The sequence below is a fragment of the Hemicordylus capensis genome, chromosome 6 (assembly GCF_027244095.1).
Source record: "Hemicordylus capensis ecotype Gifberg chromosome 6, rHemCap1.1.pri, whole genome shotgun sequence".
Lineage (NCBI taxonomy): Eukaryota > Metazoa > Chordata > Lepidosauria > Squamata > Cordylidae > Hemicordylus > Hemicordylus capensis.
This window is the reverse complement of record NC_069662.1, coordinates 105,051,391-105,063,564: the sequence shown is the minus strand read 5'-3', so window position 1 is coordinate 105,063,564 and position 12,174 is coordinate 105,051,391. Positions and strand designations below refer to the sequence as shown.

The 12,174-nt window shown below is 40.0% G+C and overlaps 1 protein-coding gene across 7 annotated transcripts in view; it reads right to left on the bottom strand.

Moving 5' to 3' along the window:
- The window catches only part of GADL1 (glutamate decarboxylase like 1), a 184,277-nt gene that overhangs the window by 32,043 nt on the left and 140,060 nt on the right, over positions 1–12,174 (bottom strand). For all 7 annotated transcript variants that reach the window (XM_053263603.1, XM_053263606.1, XM_053263604.1 and 4 more), the window contains 2 exons: positions 11,491–11,542; positions 4,220–4,309 (listed from right to left, as the gene is read on the bottom strand). In XM_053263603.1, coding sequence (XP_053119578.1) covers positions 4,220–4,309; positions 11,491–11,542 — 142 coding nt within the window. The remainder of the gene's footprint in view (positions 1–4,219; positions 4,310–11,490; positions 11,543–12,174) is intronic.

The window sequence follows — 12,174 nt, the reverse complement described above, 5'->3', positions numbered from 1 at the left end:
TGATCTCCTTTCTTCCTTGCGCCCAGATCCTACATGGTCACTGTATAAAAGAACCTGGTCACTTGGTGACACTGATGAGACAGGCCTAATTTTGTATGCTAGCTAATGAGCATATTTAGTATACAAATCAGGCCTGGACCACAACACTTTAAAAAAAACAACATTTCCTAATAGCCAAGATGAATGGCTTATGAAAACTGACACTATAGAAATACAACAATAATCCTCAGATTTACATCTTGCTTCCTTCCTTTGTGTGGTTGCCATTTACCACTTCAGTTACGTCCACAGGCAGCTCAAGGTTTCCATGTTTTATAATATTTAATGATATGCACACTTAAAAATAATGCTAACACAGATGGCCTTGAGGATCGATGGGCTAGGAAAGATGCAAATTATGTGTGATAGTTAAAAGTGTAAATGTCTCTGGTAGGGATTGCTGAACAGGTGAATGTGTATGTTAGTATACTAAAGACTTCTTTAAATAGAAAAGAAAGCCCTGATAGAGGTGAAACAGGACAATGGCTGGGAGAGGGGTGGGAAGTAATGCCTGTTATCTCCAGTGACAAAGGATCATGGGTAGCAGGGCTTGGACACACCTTTACCTCAGAGCCCACTGCCAAATGAAGTATTATAAACAATATTGAGCTAGATGGAGCAATGCATTGACTCAGTTTGTCTCATATGTTCAAAGGCACAGCAAACTATTTCTTCAATGGTCTGTTCAGAAATCAAAAAGAATATCCACACCACAGAACCAACTTGGTTTAATAGTCATTCCTTCCATTCAGAGAAAGGGAACTTCCCCCGTGGGGAGCACAAGATCTCTTGACAAAGGAAGCTGACCCTTACAGAACTATGATTCCCAGAATTGGGGTGTTGAGTAGGGGAGTTAAACTGGTATAAAACTGAGTCTGAAATTGAGATTTGTTTTTAGGGTAATCGTGGTAAAATTTGTAGGAACATTGGAAGCTGCCTTATACTGGAAAATGTCATTCTTCTGTCTAGCTCAGCATACACTGATTGGCAGCAGCCCTCCAGAGTACAAGACAGGGTTTTTTCCTGGCTCTACTTGGAGATAACGGGGCTTAAATCTGAGACCGTCTGCAAGCAACACATGTGCTCTTTCACAAAGCTACAGGGCCATTGTCACAAATAGTTAATCAGAAATATAGCTCTCATCAGAAATATAGTTGGGATGAACGCTAAACTTTCCCTCTATTCCTGCGACCCCAGTCACTGAAAATAGAGTCTACCTCTTTCCACCCCGTGCTGGCTTCTGTTTCCTTAATCATGCTAGAGTAGAGCAGAATAGAGGGGGAAAGTGATGGACAAATGGATGATCTTTCATATTCCATCTCCAGTGGTCCCATTGAAAATTTCTCTTTGCCACACACCCTGAGTAGTCTTTTTGAGAATACTGGTCCTCAAGCAAAAAACAGAAATGTGTGCTACATCTCCTTATGCACATTTAGAAGCTGAGAGCAGGCTAAATCTAGCTGGAGGTCTGTTTTCCTCTCAGTTGCACAAATGGTGCAAGATTTGCCCTCTATGTAAACAGATATGTATGAAATGGCTATATTTCAAATTGCTAGCAGTGCATGGACGGAGGAAAGTAATGTATAAATTCCAGCCCCTGTCCCACAAACATAGGACACAAAATGAAACACAATATTGTTATATATTTTTATAAGTCTCCAAGCTCCTGTTTCTGCTCATTTTATCAAACAGCATATAGTTTGTAAGTGAAAAGGAGCAAAAATACCACCAGGGGGCATATGCAGTACTAGTAAACACAGTTCAAGGTTTATCACACAATCCCATAGCAAGTTCAGTTCTGAAGCAGTTTTCACCATGTATTTAGCAATAAACAAAATCATATCTCAAACTTGCTTGAAGATCACAATATTAGCTGATTATATTTACAAGGCTATATTTTGCACATAGACAAGGTTAACTCTGCCACCACCGAATCTGGCTTATTCAGTGCCTCCAGGGGCGCATCTAGGGGAGAGAGGGCCCCGTGTTCATCCCTCTCTCTGGCGGCCCCCCCAGTGAGGGAGATAATGAAGAAAATAGGGAGGGGTGGAGCAGGAGGGCCCTCAGGAGCTGGGGGCCCGTGTTCTTTGAACCCTTTTGCTCAATTATAGCTACGCCCCTGAGTGCCTCCTTTTAAGCAAAGGGATTCACAAGCATCTAAATGCTCACAGGTAATTACAAGTGACATAAGCTCTTAAGGATAAGGATTGATTCCATGGGAATGTAGCTTTCATCATAATCTCCATATTTGCTTTACAGGGCAAAAACCAGGAATAATTAACATGCTGAACCAGAAGGTATGAGCCAGTGTCCTTTATGGACTTATCTAACAGGGGAACTGCACCGTCTTCTGGGATCAGGCATTGATAAATTACTGGATTCCAGATCAAACGGCTGCAATTTAAATGCATCAATTTATAAGCACAGCTTTCCACATGGTGTCAAGAGACATAAGTTTTGGGCGGTATAAAAATATGTAAAAAATAAATAATAAAAATAAAATTAGGGGAGTGGGCAGGGAATAGGGGTGGCTCCAGAGGCCACGTATCCCTAGCTCGTAATGCTATCTGGTGAGACAGGGCAACAGATTGTATTTGAACCTCTTCTAGTTGCATAGACCCACCCCCAACACCTGTTGTTTCAAGCCTCTTAATAAAGTTGTAGCCTGTTAAAACCCAGCTTGATAGTCCTGATCATCATTCTAGATGTTCGTGTAATAATTGTCAACCACAATAAAAAGATGAGACAAGCGTGGATTCTGCTAAGACAAAAACACCACAGAACTTTAGTTTAGCAGGAGAATAGCTCTCAGTTGGAAGTCTATCTAATTTGCTCCCAAACATAGGGGATCAGCGTAAGAATTGCAGATGCATCACATTGCTGCACATGAAGTATAACCCTATTTTGTGGGAGCAAATCAAAGTCTCATGGCTCCACTTTCTAGAAATGCCATCACTATAAGAAACGGCTGGTATAAGCACGCATAAGTCTCCATGTATGTTGCAGACCAAACACACTCACAGGAGTCTACTGAAAGGGGTGGGAAGGTATTCTAACCCTTCAATCTGCCCTACCAGGCCTAAGCAAGAATGATGAAAAGGCCCTTCTGTTGCTGAACCATTGAATCAAAAACTGCTGTGTGGAAGTGAAGGAGGAAAGTATATTTTTGTGCTGGCTTTAAGACCCTTGAGCCACTTCCTCTATGTAGCAGATCATAGGGACAGGCTGCCAGATTCACATAAAATGTACTTAGGTTTATATGTCTAGCATCCCCCCCCCAAAAAAACCCCTAAAACTGAGGGGGGAGGACTGGTCCAAACAAGCTTCTGTGAGTGGCACAAGCAATTCCCTATCCCCACTTTTCTTTTCGCCAAGCTATTATTCACAATTCTCTTGATGTACAATCTCTATCTATTTTTCCTTAATGAATCTTGTGCTATACATTCTTGTTCAGTTTTTCACTTTTTATCTCCAGGTACTTTCATTTTCCATCACAGTTCCACGGGTTACCAAACGAGCTGGCTATTAATTTTATCTCATTCTGATTCTAATTCCTTTTATAGGTTGCTTAACATCAGAAATATATTCTCAAGCACTTTTTCACTTATATTATCCATTGATAATGCAAAGCAAGTCCCAAGGACAATGTTAAATGTCTAAAACAGGTAATGAATGTTCCGTCTAGACAACGGATACAGACAACGTTGTTCATCTTCTCTCAGCTCCGCCATCTGTTAACAGCTTTGATAGCGAGCGGAAGATTTGTATAATGCCTGCATCTATTGTATTAAGAGAGAAACTTAATTTGCTTCCTCTACACTGAAATAGTAGTAAACTTTAAAATTCTAGGAATACTTATCTACAGATCAAAACAGCACTCTGATGGTGGATTCGCTTTATGAATATGTACAAAAGCAGATTTCAGTTTTGTTCCAATGTGTATAAAGGAGCACAGTTCAGTAACAGTAACCATGAATAATGAAGGTTGCCAGCCTTTTTCCTCAGCAGAGCTCCTTTATTTTAAGAACTTTGCAACAGACAAAACTATACTAAACAATGCACTGCATTCTGGGAAAAGCACTATGCACTGAATTTCCATCTCTTACACAACTGTTAAATGCTCAGGAGTGCTTTCTTTTTAAAGTTGGCAACCCTATGAATAACAACAGGAAGTACTCACATGATGGAGCTTCTCCCAGAACTCATGTCCTTTCTCCATACTTCTCAAACTAGGTGGAATGTACCAGAAGCAAATATTTGCATACTCTGGCTGAAGGGGGAGAAAGATTAAAAGTCTTCAGGACACAGGAAAGAAGTTGACCATGGTATTTACTCTATACAGATATGAAAGTCAGTATGACTGTAGTGAAAAATTTTCCCCAGTGCTCACTAAGCAGTTTTGAGCCATCAGTTTCATTTACTATAAGGGCCAAATAATAGATGATGTTAAATTCTTCATTGTCTAGTTTGGGAAGCATTTTGACTTTAAAAGAGTAGCCACCAGGAAGCCCAATCCAGATAGAGACTGGGTCATGGAATTAGGAGGTACTTCATGCTGTTTCCCACTGAAAATCATTCCATGAAGTAGCTCTAAGCCCCTGAAGCTGCCATTTACTATAATGGCATCTGGGGGAGGCTGATTTTTAGGGGGGGGGGAATGACACAGAGGAAAAGAGTTCAATACCACCTTTCCCTCTAATTCTTTGTGTGCAGATTGAGTTTTGCTCTGGGTAGCAGTATCAAGGCAGTTTATGCGCATGTGCATTCAGTGTAGAGCCTTCCTGATTCAACTTGAACAGGATCTAAAATTAACCGAGCAGATATCAAAAAAATTGTGAGCACGCGCACATTTATTTTTATTTTTGTGAAGTGGGCATCCCAAGTGCACATTTCCAAGGCTGTGGCAAGTTCCTTCTAAAAAAAATACCAGGCACACAAAGACAAAGCTCAGGGTGCTTCCAGAAGACAGGGAAGGGTGGCTTGTGTGATTTGAACCAAAGACCACACACAGAATTTGAGTGTCGTCCCCTGCGGTCTCTGTGCAGTCACACTGCAGAAGCCAACAGAAAAGCAGAGTCCTTTAAAGTGGACACCATAGGAAGTCACCAAGATTGGTAGTGCAGGCACCGAAGATGTTTTTAGTGATTACTCCAAAGAGCAACTAAAAAATGGAAGAAGCAGTTGTAGTATGCCTATTCAGTATAGGGGCGTGCATGAACTGTTCAACTGCGAACAAGCCCGGCATCAAATTTGATGGTTTGATGGTTCGATCGCAGACGGGACCGGCCTCTAGAAGAGGCAGGCTGGTCCATGATCAAACCAAGCCTGGTCCGTGACCAACCAGTTTGAACCACTTCAGCAGTTAATAGAATTGTTCTGGTTTTTTGAATATGTCGTAAAGCATCTTGGGATTCTTTTTAATGAAAGGCAGTCTATACATCTGAGAATAAACAAACAAGCAACCAATTTGATAGGCTGATTGCCTGCAATATCCTAACAAGCAATGAGGAAACTGTTAGCACACAGCTGCACCCAGGGAAGGATGACAAGAGGGAGATTACTAACTGGAGCAATCACTAACTGTTCAATCATTATTGCGCCTGGGTACAGAGGGAATGTGAATGTGCCATTGAGCCTTCACCCACTCTCAGTGGTGGCCGCTGAGCCTTGGAGCAGGTGGGGTGGTGAGAAAGAGAGCAAAGGACTTTTAAAAAATGGTGAAGACATGACCACCATCACCAACAGGGTGAGCCTGGCACATAACCCAGGATCCTGCACACAAATACACAGCACTCTGCAGACAAATGCTGTACAAATGGGCAAAGACAAATGGGCAGAGCTGGATGAGCACGATGGAGGGCATGGGCACGAGGGGTGGGAGTAGCTGGTGCATGCCTATATCCTTTGTACCTGGTACACTGTATCTGTGTACAGTAACGACTGAGGGGGGTTCATATATTACCCATACACTTTGCTAAGTTACACTTAGGAAAATGGTAATCTATATTCACCTTGTGGAAAATAAAACATGAACAAATGAAAATCCATGATGGACAAAAATGCCACCTGTCATATTTTTAGAAACCAATGTTTAGCTCATAATGTCCATAGCTTGTAGGACTCCCCGTTTTTGTTCTCAACATTTCCCTCATCCAATAACTCATTACCACTTTCAATGTAAATGGAACAAAAATACAAGAACAAAAAAGCAAGTTGAAAAGAATGCTGTTCAGATCTGAAACATAAATGTTATGAATTCCATTTATTTCAGGGGTTTTTCTCTCTTACTGAATAGAATTCTATGTCATTGTGTTAGGATAATAATTTTTTTAAAAAAATCACAAAAGAATAACATTCTTTCCCATTCAAATGTACATTGGAATCAATTGTATTTTTTAAAAAAGAATGATGGCTGTTATAGCATACCTTCCCCCTACAGACACACAGTTCTTTCTCAACACTTCTGGTTTTTGAAAAATGAAAGATCAAAATTGGGTGGGGGGAAGAGGGAACAAACTGGAGCATGCTGTCATTTCCCCCAAACGTGAACACTACCTCAATTACAGTTCTAATCTTCTTCCCAAGTGGGTAGAAACTACCAGCTGTGTTAAATTCTTTCATGAAAGGGCACTAGTTCTATTCATAATATCATTTTCTGCCTTTCTTCAAAGAATGTATTAAATACAGTTTAATCATCAAGGAGAATACAGTTGTCAGCAGGAAGAGATCAGCAAGCATGCTACCTGCTGCTTTGAAATGAGATGAAGTTAAGCTTTTTCTCTGGCACGAGCAGGCCCAGGTAAGCATAGACTTATTCCTGTTGAATGGTAGGCCTTTGGTTTTCAGAAACTTCTGGAGAAAAGTTAAATGGTGTTATCCACCTGGCTACAGCCAACCACTGGATCACACAGACCCAGATATCCTGCCAGTCTAACAAAACACAGTTCCGCGTGTAGCAAAAAACCCAACAACCATTAAAAAAGGTTGGGGCTACTCAATCAAGTCCAGTTCACATGACCAGTTTATGGCGTGGTAATACTTCACATATGACAGCTGTTTCTCAGTTGTGTAAAATCATTATTATGAACAGCTCTCACTGGTTGCTTTATCTTCTCATTTTCAGATTAGCAAGGCAAGAAAGAGTCGTGGCTGAGGAGAACTAGGAGACCAGACTGGTTCCCATCCCTCATAGTCCTTTTATGGCAGATCAAAATGTTTTTATTCTGTCAGGCCTATGGTTTGGCTGGCTTTACATTTTGCTGATGATGATCACTTCTTGCTATCACCAGATACAGTTTGTTGTTTTTATTTTACAGCATTACTCATTTTAATTTAACCATCTTGAGTGTAACCATTCATGAGCTGGTTCAGATAATCATCCAGCTCATCAAGCAAAAAGGGCATGCACTGAGAATGTGCGCACCCTGACGTCACTGAAGGATGTCCCGATGCACTGCCAGGATGTCCTTTGTGTGAGAGGGATGATCATCCGAATCAACCATCTACATGTGTTCCAAAACTCTGTTTTGATTAATGCCCTCCCACACGGCTAAAGGACATCAGGTTGGGTGCATTCTCAGCACACTGGTTGTACGATAAACCTGGTAATAATCTGAACCAGATCATTTCATGAGTCTGAAATATGAGATATCAATATTTTAAAATAAACTAACAGCGGTCAACTTCCTGACTAATGCTGCACTTGCACAATGAACAAAGTTGTCCTGGTGCAAGAAGATCGTGTAGTGTCAAATCATGAGGATTTTTGGAATTGTGCTGTGGTGCATAAGCTCCCTGCAAAACATATAAGGAGGCACAGGTTGTGTACCTTGTTGAGCTAGTGCAAACATGTTTGCACCAGTGTAATACTAGTCTGGAATGCTGCATGTGCCGATAGTGAGAGAGGCTCGGCTGTCAGGAACACTGGCCAGGGCCTTCTCAGTCATTGCCCACAGGCTGGCATCTGCTCCTCAGCCTCCATCACAATTTTTAGAAAACATGTAAAGACATGGCTTTTCACCCAAGCTTTTAAATGAGAATATAGTTTTTAATACTGCTGTTTTGTCTTTTACTGTTTTATATAGGTGTCTATACTCATAAATGAATGAATGAATGAATGAATAAACAAACAAAAACAAACAAATAAATTTATATTTAATATGTGTAATTTTTATATTTTTATTTTTAATTGTGCACTGATTTAATTGTATTGTAAACCACTTTGAGATTATTTTAATGAAAAATGGTATAAAAATAGAATAATAAATAAATAAATAAATGCCTCAGACTTGGCACAACACCCTTGAACTAGCACACTGTCCTTCCACAAACACAGTGTTAATCAGGATGCCAGCCACTCAAGCAAATTTTTCTTATTCATTCATTCATTCATTCATTCAAACATATTTCTGTGCTGCCCGAACTCATGTCTCTGGGCAGTTTACAACAAAAAAGTTAAAACATTAATTAAAACAAAATAAATGATAACAAAAGATTGACACATTGCAACAATATAATTTTTAAAAAAACATATTAAAACAATGTTAAAACTATTAAAACACTATTTAATTAAAAGCCTGGGTGAACAAATGCATCTTTAACGACTTTTTAAACGTTGTCAGAGATGAGGAGGCTCTTATTTAATCAGGGAATGCATTCCAAAGCTTCGGGGCAGCAGAGGAGAAGGCCCGTCCCCGAGTGCCTGCCAGATGAGCTGGTGGCAACTGCAGACGAACCTCTCCTGATGATCTCAATGGTGCCTCCATTGAGTCCATCAGCTGGTGCCCCCTCAGGTCCATTATATTTTATATGTCTTTATCAGTTTCCATAATCTGCATCCAAATAGTTATTTTGCCTAGTTATTTATGGCTGTTTCTCTTTACCTGTCCTATGTTCTCTGCTTTTCTCTCTGTATCCTTGATCTCCTCAACTTCATTTCTTATCTCTTTATACTGTCTGATTTTCAGTTATATATTCATGACTATTTTGTAAAATTTGTATCCATTTCTCCTCTGATTTTAAAAACAGATGTAAGGAAATACTATTGTTCTGCTAAAGACTGAAGCATCCTCAAAATCCCCATCTGTTATTTGAGTTTTTGAAAGGCTTGAGATGGAGGCCCTGACAATCCATGCATTCTTAACAAAAAATAAGAATAGATTTCTTAACAAAAATTGCTTTCTAGTTTCTAAGGAACTCCATTTTCTCAGGAGTAAGTTTCCAGACAATTTTGTTGAGATAATTAATTAATTAATTAATTACATCTATAAACCGCCCCATCCAGAGGCTCTGGGCGGTGAATGTTATTGTGAATGTTCCCCACAAACTAGCCCAAGCATCTGAATGTACTTCAAATACTCAGCAATTTAATGTTCACATTACTGATATCTTAGATGATCTATACCCACATCTAATCTGGAAGCACATTGCACAGTGATGTCACCAGTGAACATCACAGCATAGTGGCTTTGCCACAAAGTGATGTCATCAAAAACACACAGCATGGTGATATAAGCCTTCCTTTCTAAAACCTTTCTTAGTGTTTCCATTTTCTCACTATTGAAAGTTTGCACATATATAAAAAATCTTCAGCAGTAATTTGATAGCATCAGGTGCCTGACCTCACAAAATCAGAACCCGGCTCCTTAAGGATCTGAAGGTTCCCAGTTCATTAAAGGTTAGACAGCGACTTCAACCACTACATCTCATCATGGGTAAGCTGTAGAATCTTTTCATCTTTCCCTGTTCCCTTTTCAGGTTTCTCTGTTTCAGAGGTGTTTCTGAAGTGTTTTCCCATGCTTTGAGTGGATCCAAATCTACCTTGTCAGCTAGTTAGGAGTCCATATAAACTTTCTGGATCATATAAGTTCCAATCCTAGATGTTAGTGTCAACAATTCACTAGCACTATATCAGGCTGCGAAATCTAGCATTTCTTGGCACAGAACTAAGCTATGATGGGGGGCGGGGTATATACTTTCCATGCGGAAGGTCTCAGATTCAAATATTGGTACTTTCAGTTAAAAGGAAGTAGCAAGGCTGGGAACTTCTGCCCAAGATAATGGAGAGCAGCTGCTAGTCTGAGTATACAATACTGAGCTAGATGACCCAAAAGTCTGATTCAATACTCGGTATTGATTGATTGATTAAGTGACATCAAGTCGGTGTCGACTCTTAGCAGCCACATAGATAGATTCTCTCCAGGATGATCTGTCTTCAGCTTGGCCTTTAAGGTCTCTCAGTGGTGCATTCATTGCTGTCGTAATCCAGTCCATCCACCTTGCTCCTGGTTGTCCTCTTCTTCTCCTTCCTTCAGCTTTCCCCAGAATTATGGAATCAAGGAAGCTGTGTCTTCACATAATGTGTCCAAAGTATGACAGTTTGAGCCTGGTCATTTGTGCCTCGAGTGAAAATTCTGGATTGATTTGTTCTATGATCCATTTGTTATTTTCCTGGCTGTCCATGGTATCCTCAAAAGTGTTCTCAGCACCAAAGTTCAAAAGCATCAATACTTTTTCTATCTTGCTTCTTCAAAGTCCAGCTTTTGCATCCATAGAGTGTCAGGGGAAAACCCATTGTCCAAACAATTCTAATCTTTGTAGGTATAGACATGTCATGACATCCTTTACACATTCTGTGTAAATCAGGTTTGTCTTGAAACAGAATTGGCAGCATATTTTCAGCCTTTGTTGATTATGGACCTGGAGATTGATGGACCTGGAGTTCATCTCCAGAAACTGATGCCAGATGAACCCACTGCCCTAGCCAGCCCTTGGCTGACACCTAGTAGTAAACTAACATGCAAGCTTCTGACAGATAACAGCATTAGATACTGATGGAATCACTCTCAAAATGCTGTTTGTGCTAAAAGAGCACAAGGAGTACTCTTTGTAGCCTGAGAAATTGCTTTAATGGACAGCCCAACACTTTTCAAGTATTGCCATCTCTCATGCAAAACTAAAATTAGTGTAAAAATACTCACAATGATTAAAGACCAATTTCCTGGGGGGGGGGGGGAGTCAAGAGAAATTTTTCAACATGGTGGCCAACAGCCAGACTATGCTGGCACTATGGAGGAGGGGCAAATTCTTTTTTTACTAACCTCCCCTTCTCTCTGAAGCCGACTGTTCCTCCTGAAAATATGTCCCTGAGGGTCGTGCAACGCCAGTTCAGCATTAGGCTGGATGTCAACTATTTTAGTGTACAGCCATGGCTGTAGTGGGAGCGGGAGCAGGGTAGCCCATTTCTTTCCATCTTTAATTACATATTAGGCAATTAGTTCCATTCTAAAAGTCTCCCCTCCACAAGCCAAAACAAGCATAGGAAGCAATCAGGCTGATGGTGTGAAATACTGTCTACATGACATTGTTTTTAGCATTCTTTTCATCATCAGTTTCAAAATGTTTATTGTAATGTACATACACAATATTGAATTTTATTTGGCACAAACCTACCTCCAGCAGCAGCTGGAATCCCTCTCTCTTCTTAATTTCATCCACTAGGTATCTGCAATTAAACATAAAGATGCATATGAAAACATGCCAACATTAACATTACAATTTTACAATTGTATCCATTGCCTAAATTTTCAGAAACTTTCAAATCTGAAATTTTAACATGTATATGCTTTTTAAAATACAGCACTGGTAACAATCAATTAAATCTGATCCTTGTATATCCCCTTATAAAGGTTTATATGCCTTTGTAAAGGTCTATCCAAGGACAACACATTTCCTTTGAACTGAAGAGTAGAACTAATCCTCCAACTTTGCTTGCTCTGCTCATCCTTCATGCTTCTGTTGAGCTGTCTCCTTACAAAAGTGTTGTGTCACAAGTACATTTATTCAATGAAATGTTCCTTCATACACACACAGTGTGTATGTGTGTCTATATCTATATAGCTATAGATATATCCAGTTTGAAAACAGCCTAAAAATTGCTCCAGAGAGGTAGAAGGAGGTGATTTAATGACATTGCAGGCTCCAAGTAATCAGTGCTATGCATAGCTAGATTCTGTTCACAGAACCAGTTGCCACTGATCTAAACAAAATGGGTTGAGGTATGTCTTCACAGGCTGTTTATTTATTAAAAGAGTTTAAACACAGTCTTTCCTGACCACTATCACAGCGTACTCTGAC